This window comes from Delphinapterus leucas, chromosome 19 (genome assembly GCF_059928025.1).
Source record: "Delphinapterus leucas isolate spDelLeu-1000000601 "Yukka" chromosome 19, BTC_Dleu_Yukka2, whole genome shotgun sequence".
NCBI lineage: Eukaryota > Metazoa > Chordata > Mammalia > Artiodactyla > Monodontidae > Delphinapterus > Delphinapterus leucas.
Window position 1 is genome coordinate 57,947,648 of NC_143147.1, and position 25,707 is coordinate 57,973,354.

General features: G+C 51.1%; 1 protein-coding gene and 1 non-coding gene across 6 annotated transcripts; one reads left to right on the forward strand and one right to left on the reverse strand.

The window, feature by feature from the left end:
• Window positions 1-846: 846 nt before the first annotated feature.
• Window positions 847-918, forward strand: TRNAM-CAU (transfer RNA methionine (anticodon CAU)). Its single transcript has one exon. It is a non-coding gene; the product is annotated as a tRNA-Met (tRNA).
• Window positions 919-3,694: 2,776 nt separating this feature from the next.
• Window positions 3,695-24,929, reverse strand: NARF (nuclear prelamin A recognition factor). 5 transcript variants are annotated; one of them, XM_089901490.1, is made up of 11 exons: window positions 24,813-24,929; window positions 23,359-23,439; window positions 20,247-20,390; window positions 17,628-17,760; window positions 14,736-14,870; window positions 10,775-10,893; window positions 10,050-10,179; window positions 8,754-8,817; window positions 7,707-7,844; window positions 7,271-7,428; window positions 3,695-5,360 (listed from the first exon to the last, which is right to left on the reverse strand). In XM_089901490.1, exons 1-11 carry the CDS (start codon window positions 24,921-24,923, stop codon window positions 5,119-5,121), a joined length of 1,455 nt encoding a protein of 484 aa, XP_089757616.1. In that variant the 5' UTR covers window positions 24,924-24,929; the 3' UTR covers window positions 3,695-5,118. The 5 variants fall into 5 exon arrangements, with proteins under 5 accessions (XP_089757616.1, XP_022444943.1, XP_089757618.1 ...); XM_022589235.3 differs by lacking the exon at window positions 24,813-24,929 and adding an exon at window positions 24,396-24,581; XM_089901492.1 differs by lacking the exon at window positions 20,247-20,390.
• Between the last annotated feature and the right edge of the window lie 778 nt (window positions 24,930-25,707).

Genomic DNA, 25,707 nt, shown 5'->3' on the forward strand with positions numbered 1-25,707 from the left:
GAATCACTTTGCTGTACACCTGAAACTATCACAACAGTGTTAATCAACTCTACTCCAATATAAAATAAAAAGTTTAAAAAAAAGAGAAATAGTTCCATGTCCTTTGAATGTCCTGGTGTTCATAGTCTGGCCATAGAACTCCAGCAGTTTCAGTCTCTTTGTTTCTTTTTCCTGATGATTCTGTTGGCTTGAGAGAGGAGACACCCTGCTATCTGCAACGGCAGGTTCCATGGACACTTTTTACATGAAAAGGTTCAGCTCAAATTCAGCGATTTTTCCCCCCAAAGGATTTATTTCCGGAATGTTCTTGGGGGAATAGTTTCTACTTCTTTGAAATGCAAAGTTATTTTTATTTTTTTCTTCAAATTATAAAGCTGAACAGCAAGATTTCATAACACTTTAATTTTAAGCAGTTTTGTATGGAAAAAACAGCTTCCTTGGCCATGGGGAAGAAGTAGGTCAAGAGAAGAAGCCGAATTAAAAGGATAGTTTATTGATAATTGGGACAAATTAGGAGTCTTTTTCAAATGATGGGGAGAAACGTTGCTTTTGTTCTTTTCCGAAATCCAACCAGCATCGCTGCAATACAGAACCTGCCACCATTGTCCAAAGACACTCTGGGCTGAAGCTTGTGTTTCTTGACTTTTTTTAAACAGCAGAAAAGGACGTGAATTCAGAGATTTCTCTGGGTAAGAAGTTGAGGGAGGGAGAGCAAAAATCCACATTATTCTTAAAAGGGCACTTGCAGGAGACTCCCTCCCCCCCCCCTTTTCTTTTGTCTTCTGGGCTGTACCCCAGGGAGGCTGTAGGGCTTGTTACAGGCAGGCTCAGAGGGAAGGACAGTACAGCAGAGTGGCGCAGCGGGAGCGTGCTGGGCCCATAACCCAGAGGTCGATGGATCGAAACCATCCTCTGCTATGAGCTTACACTTTTGCCTGCTATATCTGGCTTTTGGGTCCCCAGCTGTGGGGCAAGGTCCGCCTGTGGACCCTGGTGTCTGGGGGTGGCAGCTAGTTCTATGATGTAACGGTTAGCACTCTGGACTCTGAGTCCAGGGATCTGAGTTGAAATCTCAGTGGGACCTGTGGACCCTTTATGTCCCTTCCCAGGGGCACTTAGACCAAGGGTGGCCAGCAAAGGGACACAGTGGCATATGGTTCTAAGGTGTAATGGTTAGCTCTCTGGACTTTGAATCCAGAGATTCAAGTTCAAATCTCGGTAGAACCTGCTTTGCCTGGGACCATTTTGTCTCCTTCTCTTGCGTCCCGAGCAGTGGGACACAGGGACATAGTCTGGCACAGGATACGTGGTAACTCTGAGACCCTGGCAGTCCACCTGATCACCAATGTTCCCCTCCCTCCCACCCCAGAGGGAGCCACGTTAGGGATTTCCTGATCTCCTTGTTCTTTTTAATGTCCTTCCTCCCGTCCTGCCCCCCAAGTTTGGCTTTAAAAAAAGGAGACTAGGGGAATTGCCTGGCGGTCCAGTGGTTGGGACTCCAAGCTTTCACTGGTGAGAGCCCTGGTTTGATTCCTTGGTCAGGGAACTAGGATCCCACAAGCCGCACAGCACAGACAAAAAAAATTAAAATAAAAAACAAAATTTAAAAAGGAGACCAAAGGGGCTCATACGCTAGTTCTGAGATGTCCCATCATGCACATTTAACCTCTAGAATCCCATGTCAGAACAGACAATTACTTAATCTTCTCCACTGATGAGCTTCAGTGCGGACTGTTTACTCTTCATGCAAATGCAGAAAAGGGTCCATTCAGGTACTGCCCATTGGGCCCCTGGGCGGCTACTGTCATAGGAAAGGCTCTTGAGAGTGACACTGCCCACAAGTGCACCTGCTCTTCTCATAGATACCAATACTTCATAGGTCGTGTGCCCAAGTATATGCTTATGTATGTGTATATATGTATATGTGCTTATATGCTTACATGTGCATGTCTGTGTGCACATGTATATGTGCGTGTGCACGTACATATGCCTGTGTATGCGCACACATACAGTAACGTCATCGTGTATGTGTACACATGCACGTGTATGCGCATACACACATGCCCGTATGTATGTGTGCATGCATATGTCCGTGTATTGTGTGCACGGGTATGTGCACATAGTTATGCAGTGTATATATGCACACACGTGCACGCACACATATACATGTGTGCACACGTGCATGTATGTGTATGTGCAATTTGATTTCAATTTAAAAATCAGACTTCCGTTCTAGTACCTGCTCTCCTTGTCTTTAAAACGTACGGCTTGAAAATAATTACCTTTCACTCAAAGAACATTGTGCCTAAAAGTTTTCATGAAGCTTGTAAGAAAAGTCTATATAAATTTAATTTTTTCTTTTTTTTTTTGCTGTACGTGGGCCTCTCATTGTTGTGGCCTCTCCCGTTGCGGAGCACAGGCTCTGGACAGGCAGGCTCAGCGGCCATGGCTCACAGGCCTAGCCGCTCCGTGGCACGTGGGATCTTCCTGGACCGGGGCATGAACCCGTGTCCCCTGCATCAGCAGGCAGACTCTCAACCACTGCGCCACCAGGGAAGCCCTATAAATTTAATTTAAAAGGAAGTCTTTACAAGGAGACGGTAAGAAAGACAGTTTTTCCTTCAAGAAATCTAGGCTTTGGGCAGCGTCAATGTAGCCTTAGAAATGCTAGTGCTTTATGTCTCATACAATTCACTACTTGCATGACTCACTGAGTGTAACTACCCTTCACTCTTAGAACGCTGTGCTTGAGTTCTTTCATCAAGCTTTTGGAAACATCCATGTAAAACTAACGTGGAACACTTTTTACAGGGACACGGAAAAGACACTTTTTCTCAGTTAAAAAGCCAGGCTTGGGCTTCCCTTTAAGTCAGTGGCAGAACTTAAGAGCCTATAACAGGCAGTGCCCTTGCCTCACACCCTAGGCCAGCATCAAACTGATGTGTGGGCGGTGCATGAACTCCAATCCTTACTCCAGCAAAGCTGAGGAGGAAGCACCACTATCTACACTGGCTGGAATTGGACCAAGCGGACAGGCCTGGAGGAAATGGAATTGAGAAATCTGGGCTCGGATATGGTCCAGAGCAAGGGCACTAGAGAACAGCTATTCACCAGGATGACCGACATACACACACCTACAGGACATGATCACGGTCCACTGGAGGTATCAGTGGCACCAGGACTCAGACAACAGCACTCCTGTAGGGCAGCTGCTGGGTGTGACACGAATCTGGACCTATTCCGTTCCCCTCCTCATGCCAGGATAGCACTGCTCACTAGCAGACACCCCCTGCCCGATCGTGGTGCCACCCCTCACTGTGACTGCTCATATCACTTGAGTTATAACGAAGTAAAACCAATCCTCATTCCACTTTCCTCTCATGCGGCTGTAACCAAAGGTCAGCTGTGGGTAGGACCTGACGCCGCATGTGCGAACGCCCCGTCCCCCAGCCTGGGGGGGGCGTGTTTTTGTTGTAGCTGGAAGAGGTGGCTTTTGAAGCAAGAAGAGCAGCCCCACCGGACTCCTGGCATCCCTGGCCCACAGAGGGCTTCGGGCAAAGACGCTCCCCTGCTCCAGGGTGGTGCTGGCTCCCAAAGCACGAGGGAGTAGCCTGGGTGGGGCTGGTGAGGGAGGGCACACGCAGGCCCCTGGCTGGGGAGTCAGCATCTGGTTCACGCACTCTCCACACTCAGACACTCTTCAAGTGTTTATTCCATAATCAGTTACTGTAGAGGATAGAAACTCAATTGTATATAGGTTGAAAGGAAAAAATATACAATTTCACACATTATATCCAGCTGTCAACCCAGATAGGTATACAGGTACAATACAACATAGAGTAGATGAAGGAAATCTAACAGCTCAGGCTTACAGCACTGAGGGATCCAAGAAGAACGTCACCACCCATGATAACAAAATTCAAGTGCTTTGAACAACCACTGGAGGCCTATCCACAGAAGTCTTTGTTTCACAGGATGAGCCCTGACATGGAGTTCCATGATTCCATAATTTCCAATTCTTTGCTAGCCCTTTCTGTTTGTGGGTAAACTGCTCTCTTCCACCTTTCTTTAAGGCGAGCTCACATGAGCACTACATGCCAGGTGGGGGAGTCCTGTCAGGAGCCACGGAGGCTTCACCGAGCCCTGTGGACGAGCCAGGCCCACGGAGTGTGGGAAGGACACCGGGGAGGAGAACAAGGAGAGGCTGGACCATCAGGAAGCTGCCTCACCCAAGTTCAGGGTCAGAAGGGCCGTCACCTGCCTGACCCCACCCAGGGAAGGATGGAGGAGGCTGACTGCCGACCACACAGCCTAGCCTGAGCAGGGCAGCTGCCTCTCCATCCTTCTTCCATCTGTTAACACCCATCACCCTTCGCAGGCCTCCCTCTGCCTCAAGGTGAGTTCACTTAAAGAATGTGAATGTGAAAGCGTGAATTTGGGACATAAGCTGCAGAGCCTGCAGGGCCACAGTTAGAGGGTCTGGTCCCAGGAGGCGGCTGTTACACAGCACTCTGGACACCACAGCAGTAAGGAATGTGGCCCACTGTTGCCAGAACTTTTTCTCCAGAAAAGCTGAAAATCCAGATTCATATTTATGAGCCCCCTGATTCCTAAAGGATGCAGTTTATTCACATTCTGGCAAAAACATTTTTAAGAATAAAATAAGTGGATAAAAATAAGAGCCAACTGGGCAGACCATAGACCCCCGCAGCCTGCCCACTTCCTGTCATTTCCACATCAAATCTCTCTGAGGCATGTGAATCAGAATTTCTGGGGTCTTAGCCGTTCACAGGACACTTTCTGGATTTTCACTAAGCCCAGAAGACAGTACTCTGACTCCATTCTTGTTCTTTGGAATTTTTCAGTCTTAAAGGAAACTCAAATTGGGGCACCCTTCTCTCACGTTAAAATATTCCAATCACATACATATTACGAAGATAGCACCTCATCGAACTGAGGGAGGGGGCTGCTGACAAATGGGGGTAGCAAAGAATTCTGAAAAACCAAAGTAGTAAGAGAAAAGCTGAGCTGTTTTCTTCCAGTGTCTCTGATACCCACACGTGGCAGCTCCTCCATCCTCAGGCAGCAGACAGGCCTGCCTCCCAGCCTCCTCGACCTTCACCACTTGATGTCTCGGCTGTTAGCAGGATGCCCTGGGCCCTGGTATGCGGTATGCAGGGCTTCCTGGACTCGGGGGGAGTCGGTGCCATCCAGCCACTCCTGGTACAGCTCCTGCACATGGGAACTGGTCTCCGGGAGCCGCACGGGGATGTCAGTGTAGATGCCTTTCATCTTCTGCAGCAGGGCCTTGTCCACGCACCCATCCTCAGTCTGGGCTTGGCCTCTGCCGTTAAGGCACCCTGAAAAACAAAGGGAGCTTACTCTTTCCCTCCTTTCACCTTTTTTTTTGGCCGCACTACATGGCATGTGGGATCTTAGTTTCCTGGCCAGGGATCGAACCCTTGCCCCCAGCAGTGGAAGCACAGAGTCTTAACTGTTGGACCACCAGGGAAGTCCCCCACCTTTCATCTTAAAGGGACGATGGTTCTGGAAGAGAGGAATGACAGCAGTGTGCAATGTCTCGTGGCCAGAGCCTGGAGCTGGACCTTGGGCCCCAAGACCCCGGTCACAGGCTCACAGTCCCTCCTATTTACATTATCCATGAAATGTTTTTATCTAAAGCCGAAATAACTTGCCAACCTTTTAGAAGTGAGTGGCTATGTATGCAAATCTGGATTTCCAGTTTCTCTTGAAATTTATCAAAACCAGGAGAATATAGAAATTACTAATGAACAACTAAATCACTGGTGTCTACATAATGTGTGCATCCACATCTGGGCTGCACAGGGGAGGGGGACGGTGGATGGATACCCATGAGCCCAACACCCTAACACCTCGGCCTGAATAAAGAATATGCCTCCTATGTATTGGCGCTACCTATTTTCAAACGTGTTAGATGATGTCATGACTTGTAAGATGAAAATTCATTTAAGCGAACTTGCAGCAGGACTTCCCTGGTGGTCCAGTGGTTAAGACTCTGCGCTCCCAATACAGGGGGCCTGGGTTTGATCCCTGGTCAGGGAATTAGATCCCACATGCCACAACTAAGAGTTCGCATGCCGCAACTAAGGATCCCACATGCCTGCAACTAAAGACCCAGCATGCCGCAACTAAAAGATCCACACGCAGCAACAAAGATCCTGCATGCCGCAACTAAGACCCGGCACAGCCAAATAAATAAATAAAAACGTGAAAATAAAAATAAAAGAAGCTGCAGCAAATTTCCAAACCTCCCTCCACTTATCCCTTGGCTGCACCCAACAGCTGCCCTCTGGACCTCACATCTCACTTGCCCAGGGGCTGCTTCTCTCTCCTCAGATCCCAGCTCCTGCTCCCCCAGCTGATGCTCTAACTACAGGGCACAAGTGAGTCCTGCTGAGCCTCTACCCTGATCGGCATGCAGGTATGGGGTGCTTCTCCTGGAGGGCCTGCACGGACCCCTCAAGCCCACAGCTCCCCCGCTGCCTCCTCGTCCTCATCTCCTGTCCACTCCTCCGCTCAGACCATGGGATCTGCCCTCCGTGTCCTGGTCCCTGGAGCGAGGTCCCCAAGGCTGCCCATCCCCCATGGCCAGCGCTTGCCTCTCTGCCCTCAGCCACCCGCACTGGGGCCGCCTCTCCCTGAGCCCATCTCGCACCTGGATCCGCGTCCCCCCCACCCAGGTATTTCCACCTGCGTATCTTGTGGGCACCCCCCACCCCAGAATGGTACAGACATCCCTGACCCCGAGTTGGCTCTATCACCACCAAGGGGCCTGATGGGCCATGGGGGCCGCACACTTCCCTCCTGCCCGACTCCACCAGCAGGTCCTCTTGCGGGACCCCTACCCCCTCTCATCGGCCTCCATCCATCACACGGGTCTCTCCCATCACTCACTGACAAATCTGGCTGGAGGAGGTAGGGGCCATTCAAGCTACCAGGCAGTCTCAGTGTTCTCGACACCAGCTGCCACACGAGCCGGCTCTCAGCTGGTGTCACCCAAGCAACTCTTCTCTGGGACCATGTCCCCAAGAGGTTTTCCAAGGTGACATCTCCCAGCCTGCATTTTCCAATATGTGGGTGTGAGAGGGACCATCACGCCACAACCACCAGGGCAGCATCCACACTCCCACAAAGCCCTTGGAGCTGAGTGAGGCTGGGGGTGGCCAATAGGGCCCGTTTCCTACAGGGCTCGGAGGTGCCCAGCTCAGCCTGGGCCCCTGAGTCTTACCCCCGGCACAGGCGAGGACCTCCACAAAGTGGTACGGGAACTTGCCCTTCTTCAGCTTTAGGACCACGTTCTGGATGTTTCGAAAGCCATAAGCAGCAGCAAAGCGCAAGAGAACCTCCCCGCTCTTCTCGAGGGTGACCTCCTGGAAGTCTTTGTTCCTATAAAATCAACAGCACAGACTTTGATCTGTAGGGTCCTTCCTCTGTGGTTTGAGGATTATTTCCAGTCTAAGTTTGGAGTGTCAGCAAAATTTAAGTCTGTGAATAACACATAAAAGGCCTTTCGATCTTGACTGGTGTAAATTCTATAAATAGGACCTCCCTCCCGGACCTGCAGCTGGCTTTGCAGGGCGGGGGTCCTACGTATAGAATTTACACCTGACAGGCAGCACTGACCACACAGGAAGACAGACAGAGGCCACCCCAGCCCCACACACCTCAGGGCGCGATAGGTGACCTCCCCCACGTCCTCGTTGAACAGCTCCTTGGCCGCATGTCTGAAGATGTGCGCCAGGTATCCGTCAGAGCTGGCTCCGTCATGGCGTCTAACCTCCTCTTCCTTCATGTCTCCAAACCTCACCAGGCAGGAAAAGTGACAGCAAGAATTAAATCCAACTCCCTAAGTTTTATGATCCAAGGTCGCGAAAACCTTTACAAGTATTTAGACTTCGGGCAAAAACCTCATCTGTGTTGGGTTTCACTGGCTGACATGAAGCCTGCAGGTGCAGGTGCGCCCACCACTGCCCAAATGACTCCTTTCCTCTGGCTGCACGTGTGTCAAGGGTACGACCCTTAGAACCTCACAACTCGGGGCACGAGAACTAGGCATCTGAGGGCCACTTGAGAGGGCACACCATCTGTGCCCGGCCAGGACGAGGCCTCTGGGTCAGCCTGGGCCCAAGCACAGGCTCTGGCCACAGGCACACCAGTCGCTTACATCCTATGCTTACAGTCCGCCTTCCACACCAGGGCCACACGTGGGCCTGACGTCACTGCCGGAAGGATCTGCTGCGCAGCCCGTGTGTGCCCTGTGGCCCTCGTGTGCTCTTGCAGTCTGTGTACACTCTGGGGAACAGGATGCAGCAAGACTACGGTCAGTGGTTGGGGTCACCACTGATGGCAGAAACCGTCTGCTGCTCTTGGGCAAAGGGACCTGAGGGAGCCACTCTGTGTCTGGAGGTGCCCCCCCATCCCCCAGTAGGTCCAGGTGTAACGTCAGGAACATGTGAAGTTCAGGAGTGGGGGGTGCTGGTGTCCACTCCATGGTGCTGCGCGTGCTCTATGCAGAGCAAAGGGTCGTACGTAGTGGGGCAACAAAGGGAGTGGCCCCCGAGGCCAGGGGCCTCACCGCACCCATGCCTCAGTGTGGCACGTGGCCTCACTGTAAAGGAGGGAGGCCTTGGGACATGCACCTGGCAGAGGTCACAAGGTCACACAGGAGGCCCCCAAGGTGCAAGGGTGCCTCTCCCTGCAAAGCCACTTACAGAGTGTCCAGAGCAGCGTCTCTCACTGAGAGGTCACTTTGTTCCATCATCTGAGTGATCTCACCTACAGACCAAGAAGCGACATAAGATGCCGTGACAGGACATGGCCCACATTTCCTCAGGAGCTGCTCCCGGTGTCACCTCCTTCCCCTGGAGGACATTCTAGGTTACAATGACCTGGGTCATCATGCCTGTCACAGGCAACAGATGCAAAGTAACACTGATGAAATGCCAGGGAAGAGTCTAATTCCTCCTTCTGCCCCTGAAACGGGGGCTTCTACAAACATCTCCCGGTGTTTTTGTTTCCTGAGTGGAAAGCTTTCATGTGGATAGGATGACAGTTATCTGCAACAAGACCGATCGAAAATCAGGACCACTTTTTTTTTTTTTTGTGGTACACGGGCATCTCGCTGTTGTGGCCTCTCCCGTTGCAGAGCACAGGCTCCGGACGCATAGGCTCAGCGGCCAAGGCTCACAGGCCCAGCCGCTCCGCGGCATGTGGGATCTTCCCAGACCGGGGCATGAACCCATGTCCCCTGCATCAGCAGGCGGACTGTCAACCACTGAGCCACCAGGGAAGCCCAGGACCACTTTTGTATCTCCCTTTGCACAAGGGATCCTGAAGAAACCCTTAACACTAAGGGTGTATCCTGAATCAACTGCTGTGGTGTCAGGTGTGTGTGAGAAGACTGAACATCTGTGAAAAAGAGTAAAAATCTACTGTATTCAAAGAAAAGATGCCCGAGTGTGCTTCTTAGGAAAACCCATCATCTAAGGTGAGCAGAGGGCTATGGCTGAGGCTCTCCCACCCCACTCACCCCCATGACCGCCATAGGAGCCTGTGCGGTGGGGACCTTTCCACAGGCTTCCATGTGGGGAGTTTCTGGTCAGGGGACCCACTGTCCTCGGAGGTTGCCAGAGAGCCAGCCACTCTGCCTCCATGCCGTAGGGACCTGTTTTCAAGGCCATTTAAAGTACACCCACCTGGGCTTCAGCAAAGACTTAATCTACCTCTCAACTGATGGCAGCATTCCGAACGGCTCTTGAGGATTCCCGGGAATCACTCCCATCCCAACACTGAGAAGGTGCTGCGGGCTCTCTGCACAAGTCCAGGGGCAGGGCCTCCACGAGGAGTCCCCCAGCAATGTCCCCAGTCACACATGTGCTTTCTGCTTTGCTCTGAAGGAGGAAGCTTCAGTGTCCCCAGTGTGGTTGTGTGTCAGGCCCTCACCGCGGACACGCACTGGCCGCGGGGCTGGCCTCCCCCTGCTGCCTTTCCCGAGGCCCCACCCTCACCTGAGGTTAGCACGCAGTCAGTGCCCCGGGAACCCCTCGAAGCCGTGAGAACATCTTCCTGAAGGGCCTCCAGCTTCTTGTCATAGCAAGGGGCCACGATGACATGGAAAATCTTGTCTGGGGACAGGTTCTGTGCAGGAAAAGCAAATCCACGTTGGGGGCCATGCAGAAGGGAGGGGGCAGCTTAATGCGCTGGAGCCAGAACATGCCGCAAGGGAGCAGGCCTGGTGCTTTCTCAGGGTCCAAGACCCGGCTCCCACAGACCAAGTTCCTGAGCCGCAGCACCCCCAAGCCCACCCACGGCGCCACCTCGCTCAAGACCTGCTGCCTGGACACTCACAGGGAGAAGCCAGAAGCTGGCCTGTTTCCCCTGAACTATGCACGTGGTGACCAAACATCGTGACAACAAGCTGCTGCTGGACTGTAAATGAACGCCCAGCCGTCTTCCCCGCAGACTTTCCAGATGCTTCCCAAGAGACCAGGCCACCCCTCTCCGTGCCCCTGGCTGAGCAGGAATTGGTGGCAATGCCAGAAGCTGGAAGCTGAGTGACCAGGTGTCTGGATGCCCCCTCAATCAGCAAGGCCTGGGGCTGAGACCACCTTGCACGCCCGGTGGAACCTCCCCTGCCCTCCCTCGCTTGCCCTGAGTTCCCATCAGCACCTGTCCTCACATGGAAGCTCGTTGCCTGACCTGCATGCTGCCCTTCAGGAAGAGGCTGGCTTACCTGCCGTCTAGCAAAGTAGTCCTTCACCAGGGATCCCATAATCTGCTGGGGAGACTTGGCAGTGCAGAGGTGGGGGGTGACAGGGTGACCTAGCACCCGCTCAGCATATCGGACCCAGCCTGAGGAGGAAAGGGCCCCGTGTCAGCTCCTCGTGGCTGCCTCACCCGGAGTAGAGCAGGACACGTCTTCTTTCAGGAGTGCGTGACAGGCTCCCTCTGACCAGGCCGCCTCTCCTCAGCGGCTCGGCCACGGGAATCCCAGGTGCGTCTGCCACAAGACTGGAGGGTGCCAGGAATGCGCGCCTCCCTCGGCCCCAGACCAGAGAGAACAGAGCAAGAGGAAGGTAAGAGCTGGGGTAGCAGGTCTCCCCAAATTGAGAACAAGCTTGAAGGAGCAGCTACGGGTGGCGTCCTGGGCGGCTTGGTTCCAGCTCCACCTTGCCAGCTGCTAAGTTGTTCTCATAGCCAGGATGGGCGGCCACAGTTCAGACAGGAGCCAATGGCCACCAGGCCTACCCAGCTTCACTCACCTATTGGAAATTAACAGCCCAGTAATTGCCCACTGTTAGGACAATGCAATATGAGAAACCCACACCTCAAGCAGCACAACCTGCAGCGTGCCCACGGCATGCCCAGCATGGCCCTTAGCATCTCCCCTGAGTCGCTGACTCCCACAATGCCTTGTGAGTGCACCACCGCTGCCATAGATTCCGGGGCGGACTGCAGGTCAGAAAGGTCAGCGGACCAAACAGCCAGCAGCTCAACCTGCAGGAGCAACAGCCTGCTCCCTTCTCCCGCTGGGCACAACCTGGTGAGGAGAGCGTCTGGTGACACTACTGAGCCTACAGCAGTGTCTGGTGTGCACACCACAGCACCATGAAAGGGGTGTCGGGGGGGGAGCAGGGGCGAGGAAGCCTGGAGACAAGCTGCCCACCAGAACCCTGGGGCAGCCGCCTCCCCATGCCCACTCCTGGAAGGAGAAACAGCAAGCACCAGCCAATCCCATCTGAACAAACTCAAACCACAACCATCACCTGCTTGCAGGCCTGAGCATACTCAGGCAATGTCCATGGTCACCAGCATAAGCCCCTAAGAGAAATGCTGCTGGAGGATGGCTCCCCTCGTTCCCAGCCTCTGCATGTGTACATGGAATGGTTCACATTAAAAAAGAAAAACTAGGGAATTCCCTGGTGGTCCAGTGGTTAGTACTTAGCGCTTTCACTGCCGGGGCCCCAGGTTCAATCCCTAGTTGGGGAACTAGGGTCCCACAAGCTGCATGGCGTGGCCAGTAAATAAATAAGTAAAAAGAAAAAAGAAAAACTATCAAAGGTCGTTGAGCATTTGTGGGCTCAAGGCCACTCCCACCACAGGTCTGGCTTTGTAAGGCCCCTGTGCACCCTGGTCTCAGCGCCAGTGCCCACACATGCAGACTCGGCTCTCAGGCAGACCCCAGCTCCATGCTGCGGGTGCTGTGCTATGTGCTGTGAAGGCCTCACACAAGATCAGGCAGAACACCAGGTGGCAGGAGCCAGGGCCCCGGAGAACCTCCTGGCCAGGGCGGGGAAGAGGACCAAACAGGCATGAGGAGGAGGAACCGGGTCACAGGGTCCGCAGCACCTGGCACAGACACCAGACAGGCTAGCACTTTCTCACGGGCACCCCTGATCAGAACTTGCCACCAGCACTGGCGTGGGGCTTGGTAAGCCCCGCTGGCCCCCCAACTTGGTGGCAGCATGGGTGTGGGTAGGGCACCCAAATCCCACCCTGTCAGACTACCCACCTCTTCACAGTGACCCTCTCTGAAGGCAGAAAGGGAACCTGCTCAGAGAAGTGCCTGGCACAAGGTTCCCGCTCTCCAGACACTCTGCTGGGTTGGAGAGATTATTTCCCACACTTCAGCTCAATGAGTGCTCTTGGCGGGATATCACACAGCCCAAGGCCCGTGAGCATGTCCAGAGCTGAGCAGCTCAATACCCCCTCTCCCACCCACCCCCGCTGGGCAAAGGTGTGTCGGCAAGGTGGTGCTCCATTGGCTTGTGGGCAGCAAGGGCCTGCCCAGATGTCCCTATCCCGGCCTGGACGTGCTGCCCTCCAGGCTGAGGAAGCATGACTGGGACATAGGGACCCTGTGTGCAGAAGCCTGGCAAGTCGGTCCAGGACCACCTATAGCCTGATTCTGCACACCAGGTCAAATCATCCGACTTGGTGTTGTTTTAATTTCCCTAAGTTGTCACAGGGAAGCAAAACGTCAGCACCAAATTCTAGAAAAGGGTTAGGTCCGAACCAGATCTCACCTCATCTCCCTGAATTTGAGAGGTGGCATAAACATGAACAACAGTTACAGTTTTAACTGGCTTAGCTACGAAGAGCTCCCGAAGGAAAATGCATCATTATCTAGGAAAAAAACTCGGAGAAGCTCCAAACCCACGAGTAAACAGCCCTGAGCAGCTCAGAGAGACCACCAAATGCAGCAAACACCAAGCTGGAGGAGGGGGAGTGGCTGGTCTGCAGCAACAGCAGACAGCCCAGGTCTCCACCAGTGCTGCGCTCACTCCAAGGACAGAGGGCCCACTGCTTTCTGCAGGAATCAACCACCTGCTTACTACCCAGGTCAGCAGGGCTAGTTCCTGCCAGGAGTGGAGGCTTCTGTCCCAGGCTCCATACCAACAGGGCCTCCCACATAAGGAATCCATCGCTATCTGAAGGTTTGGTGTCAGGACAGCACAGGAATTCCTGTGATCCTGCCAACAGGAACGTGGAATGGGAAGTCTGGAACCACCGCCCTGGGGGCACAGGCCGAGCTCGGGTCATTTTATACTGCCTCTTCCTTGGATGGGTGGGAATGAGCCACAGTGAATGGCTGTGTGGCATCGAGTGAGGGCCCCACAAGGAGCCGGTGCTGGGATCCCAGGGGCAGGTGGTTCCCCGAGACCTCAGCTGTGCACATCTACTCCTAAGCAGCTGCGAAAACACCTACAAGGACGTAAACGCAGAAGTGGACACCACGGTCCAGCAAAGTGTGCATTTAGAGTCAGTTTATACACAGACTCTGGATACAGAAACTGCCTGACACGCCTGGAGAGCTGGGAGCATCCACGTGGGGGGTCATCTTTCCAGAAGGACAACCTACAGACCGGAAATAAGCCCCACCTGATGCTGATCACCTCTCACTGGCCCGTGGGCCGCTGAACAACATCGCTCAGTTAATGAATCAACCCATGGGCCTCTTGGACAGATGGCAAATTTCCTTTCCATGGTTTTACGACTGGGTGGAAAGTATTTCCAAATTCTAAGCAACCATAATGTCAACGTTCAACTTTATTAAATTGTAATCCTAATGATTGATGGGCGACATGTAAAATGCTAGAAAAATTTGGAACCGTGGTGGGGGAGGAAAGGTAAACAAAACAGAAACGTGAACAAAAACCTAAGATTATGTAGACCATAACTGGGCTCTCACAGACCTGATTTATTTAGAAATAATTTTTTCACTAAATGTCACTTACCAGTACAGCACTTCCTCCCTTCCCTTACGCATCATCTTTAAACATTTTCTTATTCCAAAACTTTCTATTTTTCCAGAATTAAAAAACCTGTGATAAAATTTCTCTACCTCAGGCACCAAGCTCTATATAATAAAACTAATTAAAGACTGGTTTAAAAAGCGCTCCAGGATGGAATCTAGTATTAACGTAAAGAAATATTTTTTATTATGTAACTTCTATTTAAGCTGGCAAAAGATCCATGGGTGTTCATATTATCTATAATTGTTTGGACATTTGAAATATGTCATACTTTTAATAAATATGTTGGTCGATGTAAAACTACTCAAGGCTGAAACTACTCCCCAAGACCCACTGACCCCCTGACCTCATCCACTGCCTAGGCCTGCCCCCAAACGTAGACTGATGTGAAAAGGTGCTTCAGGCACCCAGAGGCCCAGCCGCAGGCCCTGTGCTCACCAGGACAGGCAGAGGTCAGCATGGGTAACGTGGGCTCTTCCTCATTGTGCTGGCGGAATCGACGCACAAATTCTTTTTGACTCTCCAGGATGCTGAAATCTGCAGCGATTGTTGTATCGAAGACATAATGCACCCCTGCAGGGAAGAGAGGCGCATTCGGCTCCACATCACAGAATGTGGGATCTATTCTCAGGGTCTGGAGTGTCAGGGACAAACTGAAAGGGCAGACTCCACAAGCATCGATAGCTGCCGAAGTAGGAGACTGTGCCCTTTACTCTTTCAAACAACAGCACGTATCATTTTTCACAATAAAACATATATATTCTCTCTCCTGCTTCCTCTTTTCCCCTCTACGTGTACACAAACAACTTACCGTACTCCATATGCAAATTAATGGAATATTACAAGGTACCAGCAGTATTCTCTTCCAATTCACTGGCTAAATTAAATTCCAGTCTGTAATGCTCTTTGATATCTTTAAAATAAACAAAATGAGTAAACTGGCTGAGCATACCTTTATTATGTTGATTTTTAACTAGCTATCTTTTTCTTAATAAATATTTTTCTTTTTTTAAAACTGAAGTATAGTTGATATACAGTATTATGTAAGTTACAGGTGTATGATATAGTGGTTCACATATTTTAAAGGTTATGCTCCACTTATAGTTATTATAAAATATTCGCTATAGGGAATTCCCTGGCGGTCCAGTGGTTAAGACTCAGCACTCTCACTGCCATGGCCCAGGTTCAAACCCTGGTCAGGGAACTAAGATCCTACAAGCCGCGTGGTGTGGCCAAAAAACAAATTTTTTTTTGCTATATTCCCTGTGTTGTACAATATATCCTTGCGGCTTATTTTATACCTAATAATTTGTACCTCTTTATCCCCCACCCTTATAGTGTCCCTCCCCCTCTTCCCTCTCCTCACTGGTAACCACTAGTTTGTTCTCTATCTGTGAGCCTGCTTCTGTTTTGTTATATTCACTAGCTTATTATATTTTTTTAGATTCCACGTATAAGAAATATCACACAGTATTTGTCTTTCTCTGTCTGACTTAATTCACTTAGCATAATACCCTCTAAGTTCATCCACGTTACTGCAAATAAGTTCTTAATATTGGAAAATAAACCTAAGACAAAAGAATGTGCTCTCAATAATTACAATAAAATAAAGCAAGCAAATAATTTTAATATCTGCAGCTGCTCTAAACCTTAAAAGCAGCCAGTTATTCTTAAAAAGAAATATTATGGGGCTTCCCTGGTGGTGCAGTGGTTGAGAGTCCACCTGCCGATGCAGGGGACGCGGGTTTGTGCCCCAGTCCGGGAGGATCCCACATGCCGCGGAGCGGATGGGCCCGTGAGCTGTGGCCGCTGAGCCTGCACGTCCGGAGCCCACGCTCCACAATGGAAGAGGCCACGGCGGTGAGAGGCCCGCGTACCGCAAAAAAAAAAAAAAAAAAAAAAAAGACATATTATGGGAACTTCCCTGGTGGAGCAGTGGTTAAGAATCTGCCTGCCAATGCAGGGGACACAGGTTCGATCCCTGGTCAAGGAAGATCCCACATGCCAAGAAGCAATGAAGCCTGTGCGCCACAACTACTGAGCCTGTGCTCTAGAGCCCACGAGCCACATCTACTGAGCCCACATGCCACAACTAATGAAGCCCGTGTGCCTAGAGCCCGTGCTCTGCAACAAGAGAAGCCACTGCAATGAGAAGCCCGCGCACTGCAACCAAGAGTAGCCCCGCTCGCCGCAACCAGAGAAGGACCACATGCCCAACAAAGACCCAATGCAGCCAAAAATAAAAATAAATAATTAAAAAAAAGAAATATTATAAATATTGTGTCACCTTAAAGAGTTACCTTAAAAATATCAGTTTCACTGTGGATATATTTTCTTTATTAACACATAATGCCCAATTATTTATTTTTTTAAAATCCCCCCCCCTAAAAATAGGGCCTTTCACTATGAGAAGACAGAGCATCTAATAACTTCGATCTCTGGTAAAACTAAGCTAACCTTAGGCTTTTTAAGATTAAAAGCATAAAGGATGACTTAAGGAGTCCACGCTGGTAGCTGCAGCCTTAGTTTTGATTGTGGCAGGCAGTGCACTGAGAAAAAGCTCCACGTGGAAAGCAACACGGAGCAGTGAGGCAGGCAGACCAGTGCAAGGACATTTAGTCTACGTGTCTTCTTATTTTATTAGTAATCCCAATGCGTTTACATCTTTAAAAATCCATTGAGGAACAGTAAAAACTCTTATTTGGCAAATGGCTCAAGTTCTCCTCTTCTGAGCCCACCTGTAGGACACTCTGGGTTGGAGGGGAAGTTCTAGTCTGACATGACAGACAAGACAGAAGCACTCTTATCGCTGTTTGAGGCAGTATTACTCTAGTATTCATTCACATTTGAGTCCTCATGTACTGACCGTTCGTTCTTCACACAAAGGACATAGCCCATTCCCTTCCTGCTCTGATCTTCAGAGAGCTTCCTGGGAAACCAGATGCCAGTCATCGTAGATGTGATTCTCCATCGAATAAACGCCCTCTGTAACCACCATGAGCCAGGCGACTCGACATTGCTGGGCAAGCGTGGGTCCCAGGTGTCCCCAGCTACGTGCCCTAAGATGGTCATTTGCTGTTCCTGGAGGGGCCAGCCCGGCCGTAACACAACACCCACCTGCATGGCAAGAGGGTAAGTGACACCAGCCTACCATGCATGGGTCAGAGAGACGGTCCTCTTATGTTCCACAAAACTCTCATGGAAGTTCTTACCTATCCTGTGCCCTTGAAAATTGAACTCTAGAGATTAAAAGGGCAGTTAAAAACTCTAGTTATAAATTCAAATTAAATCCAATTTATTTGCTATAAATAATATCAAAAGGCACCTCACCAAGACTTTTGAGGAAGCCACAGAGTCTTCTGGATGCATCAGTCACACTGAGGCTGAATTTAGCAGCAAAATAAGGCAGAGACTGAGGACATACCGACACTGCCAGCACCTTGTGCTTTGAGGTATCACATTTCTAGGAGAAATAGAGAAGAACATTGTACATGTGGTGATTACACAGGGAGTGAAAGTAAGACACCTTCGTGAAAAGTCTAGAACAAACAGAATGTAACAGATGCCTTATGGAAAAACTAATAAAATATACAAGACACTGGCAAGCACAAAGAAAAAGGAGAAAAAAACGAGAATGAAAAGAATGAGACATTCCAAGAGATTTTATCAATTTTAAGAACAATATTAAATCAGAAATATATACATCGATATTATACATAAATGCAAACATCTGGAGAAAATGGATAAATTTAAAGGAAAAATAAAAGTTATGTACAATATTGGACTGTAAATAACTGAAATGACCCATAACAATGAAAATACATGAAAATGGGGCCCTGAGGTCTGCCCCCAAGAGACCTCAAGCCCAGGTCACTTAGTGGCAAATTTTAGCAAATTTTTAAGTAGTAGATGATCCTCATTTTCTGTGAAGTCTTTAATAAATACCAAACAAACAAGCGTGAAACCAGGCTATCACACCCTGAATCCAAAACCAGACGCTGGCAGTTCAAGAAATCCCTAGAAAAATATGAACAATTTGAGTTTAGAAGAGTGCTGGCTCATCACGGACACGCAGGATGTAACCCAGGGGAGCAGCATGAGCAAGCATGTCGGTCATTAGAAAGTCAGCAGTGGGATCCCTTGACCTGGGATTAGAGGAGAGAAGATGCAGGATTATCATGACAGAGACTGTTAAGGTCAGACACTGCCTGCAAATGAGGAAAAGCAGAAACCTGGAGAGAGGTGTTCAGTGGTCACCTTCCACCACAGTCTACCTGTGGACTGGTCACAGGGCAGTCTGGTCCTGTCCCCATGCCCCTGCCTCGAAGCTCAGGCGAGACAATGCTGAGGCTGCCTGTCTCCTCTGGATGGGATTTCACTTTCATGTGACGCCTGGGAAACCCACACCCAACAAATCCATCAGGGCACCAAGCTGGCACACACCGACCTCCAGCTCCCTCACAAACTCCTGTGATGCCGGAGCCAGCCAGGCATGGTTTCTGTGGTTTGTGAGCAGCAGCATCCTAATATAAATTTGGAAGCAGGAACAAGGGGGTGCAAGTTTCAAATGCTACTGGAGGAGGAAGAGCAGAGGGCGGTCTGTCCCCAGCTTCAGGAGCCAGACTCGGCACTTCCTGCCCCTCTGTCTGACACCCTGCCCAGGGAATTGCAAGGGCGTACTCCTCACTTCATTCTCACTCAAATATCACCTCCTCTGAGGGAGCCGATTTATGACCAAGAGGGGATCAGCCTGAGCCCAGAGCCGAGGGCAGCAGGGAAATAGAAACTGCTTTTTCCTGATGACAGCCCTGACTGACTGACTCAGCCAAACCCAAAACCTCTCCCACTTCTAAGCTTTCAGTTTCATGAAATAACTAAGCATTTCCTTTTTATGCTAGTCTGACTTGGGTATCCATTTTCTATAGCCAAAATGCTGACTGGTATGAGTATCTACATCTCTTTAATAGTAAAAGATTCTGCAAACATCTATTTAATAGTAAAACTTTACCAGCATTTCCACTAAAGTCTGAAACAAGACATTAGTACTAATTTTTTAAATTTAATTTTATTATTATTATTTTTTTAATTGGTCACGCCACACGTGGCATGTGGGATCTTAGTTCCCCGACCAGGGATCGAACCTGCGATCCCTGCATTGGGAGAGTGGAGCCTCAACCACTGGACCGCCAGGGAAGTCCTGACATTAGTACTATTTTTATCACTACTGCTATTTCAGGTTGATTTAAAGGTCCTAGACAATACCATAAGAAGAAGAAATAAGATATACAAAGACTGGAAAAGAAAAAATTTGTTACCTGCAGTCAGTACACCTAGAAAAAAACCTGGGCCTCACGTGGGCCAAAGTGCCCAGCACGGTGTGTAGAGCCAGTACACACACTTCCTGGGAAGCAGCTGTGAGAGCACAGAAACACCCCAGGCCAGAGTGAGGGCGAAGAGAGATGTGCTTTACAGCCTCATCTGCCTCCGCCTTTCCCGTCTTTCCCCTTCACCTGTCTTCCTGTCACTACTGGAATACAAGTGACATTGAGTAGTTCCGTCTGTACAGGGAGTCTGCAGGGATGAACTGAAGGACCACAGCCCTGCCCCAGGACACAGAGCCTGTGAGGACAGAAGCGCTGCCTCTGAGAATGCCCCAGAGGCAGAGCGGCAGCAGCTGAGCCACCACACCATCCCGTGACCAAGCACTCAGAGGCCTTCCTCAAGCCAGGGGAGCCTGGTTGGTGGTGCCGGCCATAGTTGCTGCCCACATCAATGAGGGAGTGTGACTGTGGGTGCGGTTTTGTTCTGACAGGGCTATGGAGAGGGTCAACTACAGCAAGGGACACAGGGCCAGGGCCAAGATGCACTCCCCAAGTCCGAGCAGAGGCTTCATGCCTCACTTTGACCTCCACCCACCTCTGGCGCCAGAAAGCGCCTGGGATGCCGTACCTTGTTAAGGTTCAGAACTCGGAAGAAGTCCTTGGCGTTCTGCTGGGAAACCTGGACTCCTTCCTCTGCAGAAACACAGCTGTCACAGGCCAGGCAGTCACTCAGAAATATCTTGGCATCAGCCAATTTATGGAATTCTCCTTTCTACGAAAGAAAGATGATGCTCTGGCCTGATTCTTCAACAAAAACTCTTTAATACTTGCTTCTTTAGAAAAAGTAACAGTGCAAGCATAATACAGAAAACTGGTGCAAAACCCCTGAGACATCCAGGCCAGGCCTGGAGCTCCAGGTGCTGCAGCCACCATGGTACCAGGGTCCCACGGATGGCAATATGCGGGGAGCAGGCCAGCACCGTCAAATGTGGCAGGAGGAGAGCTACACTTCTGGGCTTCTCCTGCCCCCATGCCTCTCCCTGCTGCCACTGGGGGCTCCTGGCTTGGCCTGCTCTGCACTCCCCGTTGAGCTCGCCCAGTCCCACGGCTCCCCACAGAAGCCTCCCATGGAAGCCCGCAGACTGGCCTCCCTGAGAGGCTTAGCACTAACGTATTTCACTGCTGACCCGTGGGCAACAGGGCCCTCACGTCACAGAGCTGTGACGCTCAAACTCACACATCAGTGACTCTGCTCCCTTAGACACCAAGACAATAACCCTTGGCTGCTTCGTCTTCTCCTGGCTGCACCTGCGCCCACTTGCTCCCTGCAGCTCCCTCCCTAGGCAGAGGTCCACCAGAACACAAGCCACACCTCCGATGGAGGCCCTCATTGCAGTCACTCCTCCCAGCTCTCAACTCTAGCCACTCTGGCCCTTCCTGCTCTGGGTCTCCCTGAGAGCCTGGCTCACCCCTCGGACCCTCGCAGACACCTGCCAGAACAGCATCCCCTGGCATCTATGTGTTGCCTCTTTTCCCTGAAATGCAAGCTCTGAGGGAGCAACCTTGTCTCATTCCCTTCTGTTCTCTGACATCTCCTGTATACAGAAGGCACTCAATAAATATTTGGTGGATGAACATATGAATATTCTGAAGCCTACTAGAGCCATTTCAACAGCCCCTGATGGTTGTACATTGGTTCTTCTTTCAAACATTTGGTGAGAGAGGGCTCGCGGTGGGGGTGGTGTGGCCCTCCCGTCCACAGCAGCTCTGAACAGGAGTGCACACTGTCACCTCCCTCCTCCCCATGTGCCCCGGTGTCACTGTGCAGCGCTCACTCCGGGACCTTGTTATGTTGCAGATGCTCATTCAGGGGGTATGGACAGGACCCAAGGGTTTGCACTTCTAACAAGCCCCGAGGTGGGGCCAGAGCTGCTGCTCCAAGGGTCTGGAGCACATGGCTTGGCACACAGCTGGTGCCTAATAGGTACTGTTGAGTGGCACTGAGAGTTCTGCCTCCGCTGCCCCTGCAGAGGCGCCTAGGACCACACTCTGAGCCGCCGCGGGCAGCAGGGCTCCCTCCCGGCCTATGAGCCACACGCCACCCCGTCATCCTCATCCTTCTGCAGGCTTTCAAGGGCCAGGCCTGGTTCCTTCCCACCTGTTGCGGTCCTTCCTCTTTCTCCTGCTGCCTCTTAAACACAGGCATTCTCTGCAGAAGCCTATCCATTGGCCCTGCTCTCCAATCAGCCTCACTTCTTAGAGCAGCGTCAGGCCCCTACTCAACCTCTCCAATCTCGGCCTCCAGGGAGCTCTCTCCCTCCCAAGCTCCAGACTGATATCCTGCAAAGCTCAGTGTCCATGCAGCTCAAACTGCACTCAGTTCCCTGTGCTGCGCCCCCTTTCCTGCTTCTGCCACTCTGGCTGGCCCACCCAGGCCTCACCACCCTCAGCCTCCCAAGTAGTTTCCTTCTATTCTTCCCCTACTCTAGTCAGCTTAAGCCACCTGCCTTAAAACATGCATCCAATCTATCTCCCTGCCCTTAACACCTTCCCTGTGCCTGATGAGCTTTGACCCCATCCCTATATCCCCCACCCTCAGTTCTCACCACCCCTCAGGGCCCACTCCAGTAGCCACTTTCCTGACTGGCTCTTCCCATCAGGGGGTCCGCCCACTGTACTGGCAGGGCGCCCACTTAAGCCATGTACACACATTATCTCCCGGCTACCACAGCCCTGGGAGAGAAGTAACCCAACTCCCCATGTCACTGATACGGAAACTGGGGCTCCCAGGGTTAGATGTCTGTCCAAGGAGGTGTAGCCAGAGGGTGGGTGTGGGAGGCCCCAGGCCAGATGCTCTGGGGCTGGAGGGCCGCAGGTGCTCCCTGCTTCTCTTCTGCCTCAGTGCCCTGGGTGCTTGTCTCATCCCCTGCTGCTCACTAAGCCCTACAGTCACCAGAGCACACAGCAGCACTGGTACATGACAGAACCAGATCAAAGCCTGTCTAACTCAATGTTGTATTAGGACTCCTAAACTAAAGAGGAAACCTGCTGCTTGCTTCTTCCATGTTGCCAATTTTCCATTTCTAAAACCAGTACCAGTACTTTTTAAGGGAAGAAATAACCTTAACCTCCCTGTACCGCATCCTCCTCTCTGTAAAATGGGGACAACAGTAGGGCTTACTTGAAATGCTCATTCTGAGCATGAAATGAGATCACATGTATAAAGCACTTTCTCTAGCGCCCAGCTCAGGGTATGCACCCAGTAATTGTAAACTGTCACTACTGGCTAAGGAAAACCTAAAAACTCAAGAACTGAGAGAAGAAACCATTAGAAAAATAAACTTACAGAATCAGGAAATCTGAATTATTTTATAAATTACCTACCTAAAATCCCATCTTACAGAATAGAACTTTTCACTAAAAAAAGAAGGTTTAAACATTACAGCTCTATTTCTAATAAACAGCCAAGGACAACATTCTTCTTTGTCCCTAACATGGTATGTCTTGGCTTGGTGTATTCTGTGAAGAGACACTGTTTCATGCTCTTACCTTGAAGATCGTGTGCCTCCAACTGACTGACCTGCATGTTTGGCCCCTGGCAGGGGCTTTTTAGCCCCTGCATTTCTTGCTTCTTCCTTTCTTACAGCAATGATGTACCTGGTGATGTGAGCCCCCAAAGAGGAGAAAACCAGCAGCAGCTGTTTACTACAGGCTGATACAAAACTGAAAAATCTACTTGCCTCTCCATTCTCGTGGGCTGGACTTGGTACATCGACTGATGCATTCTCTTGGTCATCGGTTTTTGTTTTTTTACTACATTCCTTGAAAAGGCAAAGGAACATATGAAAGAACAACTTTTAATCTGACTCTGTGAATTTAAAAAAACATACATACTTGCTAATGAATTCATCGCATGTCTCAAGACCTTTTCTACAGAAATAGAAGCACTTATAATTGTGGACATACAAACACACCCATACACACCTTTATACCTGCATTGTTTGCAGCAAACGAAAACTAGAAGCAATGTGGCCTCTCATGACAGGTAAATTAATGCCAGACTACCTGGACATGTGTATACTTGGAATACAACAAACTAAGGTTGTGTGTAATGCTATGAAAAGGTATCTCCTATATAACGTTGAGTGAAAGAAAGAGCAAGTGATGGAATAATATTTATGATACGATCCAATTTTGAAAAAACAAACAGAAACCCCCCTGTGCATCACAGCCTAGAAGTGGGTAACGCTATCACAGTTACCGTGGTTACCCAGGTAGCAGAAGGCCCAGCCCGTGTTTCCTTCCTGCACTTCTGTGTCGTTTTCGTTACTGTAAGCACTAAAGTTTTTAGGTAGCATAAAGCCCCCTAAAAACACTGTTGATCACCGTATCGCTAATTCACACCAAGGATGGTGTCTGCTGTGAGTGCCCTGACTGGTAGCAAAGGTTGGTCGGTTTTTCTGGTGGTTTTTGGCTTCGAAGGTACTTTGAAAGGATAGACATGCGCCCCGACGTCACGCCGCCTCCGGGAGACGGGAGCGGGAGACGGGAGCGGGAACCGGACGCGCGGGTGGCCCACCCTCAGCGGCCTCCACCCCCGAGAACGGGAGCTGAGGGCCGGCGCCTGGAGGTTCTGTCAGCGACGACGCGGAGGCAGAGGCGCTCGGAGCTGCCAGGCTCCCGACGCCCCCGAGGCCCCAGGCTCTGCGAGCGTAGGCTCCTCCCGGCCCCGGCCCCTGACCCGGACCCCGCCCCGGCCCGAGCGCGCGGAGCCCACCTTCCGCGTGCAGTGCTCACACTTCATCTGGAGCGGGGCTGGCAGGTCCGGGTGCGCGGCCTGAGCTGAGCACCAGGAGACGCGGTCACCGCCACCCGCCGCCCGCTGCCCGCCACCCTTTGTTGTCTTCGCTCCGACGCGGCCCCACCCCTCGCCGCTCCGCTCGACCAATGAAAGCTCCGGGAGCGAGCGAGCCACAAGCCTGAACCAACAGGAACGCGTAGAGGGCGGTGCGGCTCCACGCTTCAGGGCTCTGCCTAGGCCAATGAGACCGCGGGAAAGGGGCGGGTCAGGCCCTGGAGCCAATAGGAGCACGCGGGGCGGAGCGGGCGGGACCCCCGCGGAGACCGCTGCCGGTTCCCCGGTGGGTTTCCGCGGCGTGCGGGTCTGACGGCGGCTGTGGGCGAGCTAGCTCACCGTCCCGAAGGGACGACCCGAGATCGTTCCCAAAGTGCTCGGGCGCGTCAGCTTGGCGCCAGACGCGCGCTCCGCTCCGGGCCGGCCGAGACGGCGCCGCCTCGCCGCCATTTTCGCCCCGAGAGGCGTCACGTAGGCCCGGCGGGGCGGCAGTGCGCACGCGCGGCGGGTCGGAAGCACGTGTCGCCGTCGGGAGCGCGAGGCACCTGTGGAGCGGTGGTGCTGGACCTGCGTCTTTCCGCTGCCTCTAGCAAACCGGGGGTGGTGGTGGGGGATACAGGGCTAAGAGGAGATGCTGAACTCTGTCCACTGTGAATATTTTATGAAGTCTGTGCATGGTCATCGTACCATCGGAAATGAGAAATACACCTGGAAAAAAAGCATGAGGGTGTCTCTATCAAACACCAGCAGTTCACAGGAATCTCAGGAATGGACCCTTCTTCCTCCTAACCTTGGGGGGGGGGACGGTCACAGAGGTCAGCAAAACATTCAAGTATATTCCATGTCCCAGAACCTCACCAGGATCTTAAAATTTTCCCCATTAAAACCTTTTTTAATAGTTTTTGGCTCGTACCACTTTTTTTTTTTACAAACGCCATCAGTTAAATTCAGGAGGTCCTAACTGGCTGCCAGATTAACCCATTGTATTACTCAAATCTATGTCAGCACCTCTCAGAAAACATCTTCAATTATCAGCCCGAAGAAAAGAATAATTTTAGGTTGTTATTTGTATATATTTCGTTAATGTTTTAAAAACATAAACAGTATCATCATGTGTGAAAAAAGCAAGTTACAATTAGTTTCATCGAATGTGTAGTTAGTGTCCAGGTTTCTGTCCAGGTTTCCCCAATGGTCTCATCATTTTTCTAGTTTCAATCAGGATCTAAATAAGGTT

Bases quoted from the DNA above. Each gene is read 5' to 3' on its own strand.
- NARF (XM_089901490.1), bottom strand. From the start codon at position 24,923: ATGGCGGCGAGGCGGCGCCGTCTCGGCCGGCCCGGAGCGGAGCGCGCG. The intron at 7,845-8,753 runs GTAAGTGGCTTT...CTGCCTGGTGAG, and splicing joins GACGCTGCTCTGGACACTCT to GTTTGGAGACATGAAGGAAG. The intron at 5,361-7,270 runs GTAAGACTCAGG...TTTGTTTTTCAG, and splicing joins GGTCCTCGCCTGTGCCGGGG to GGTGCCTTAACGGCAGAGGC.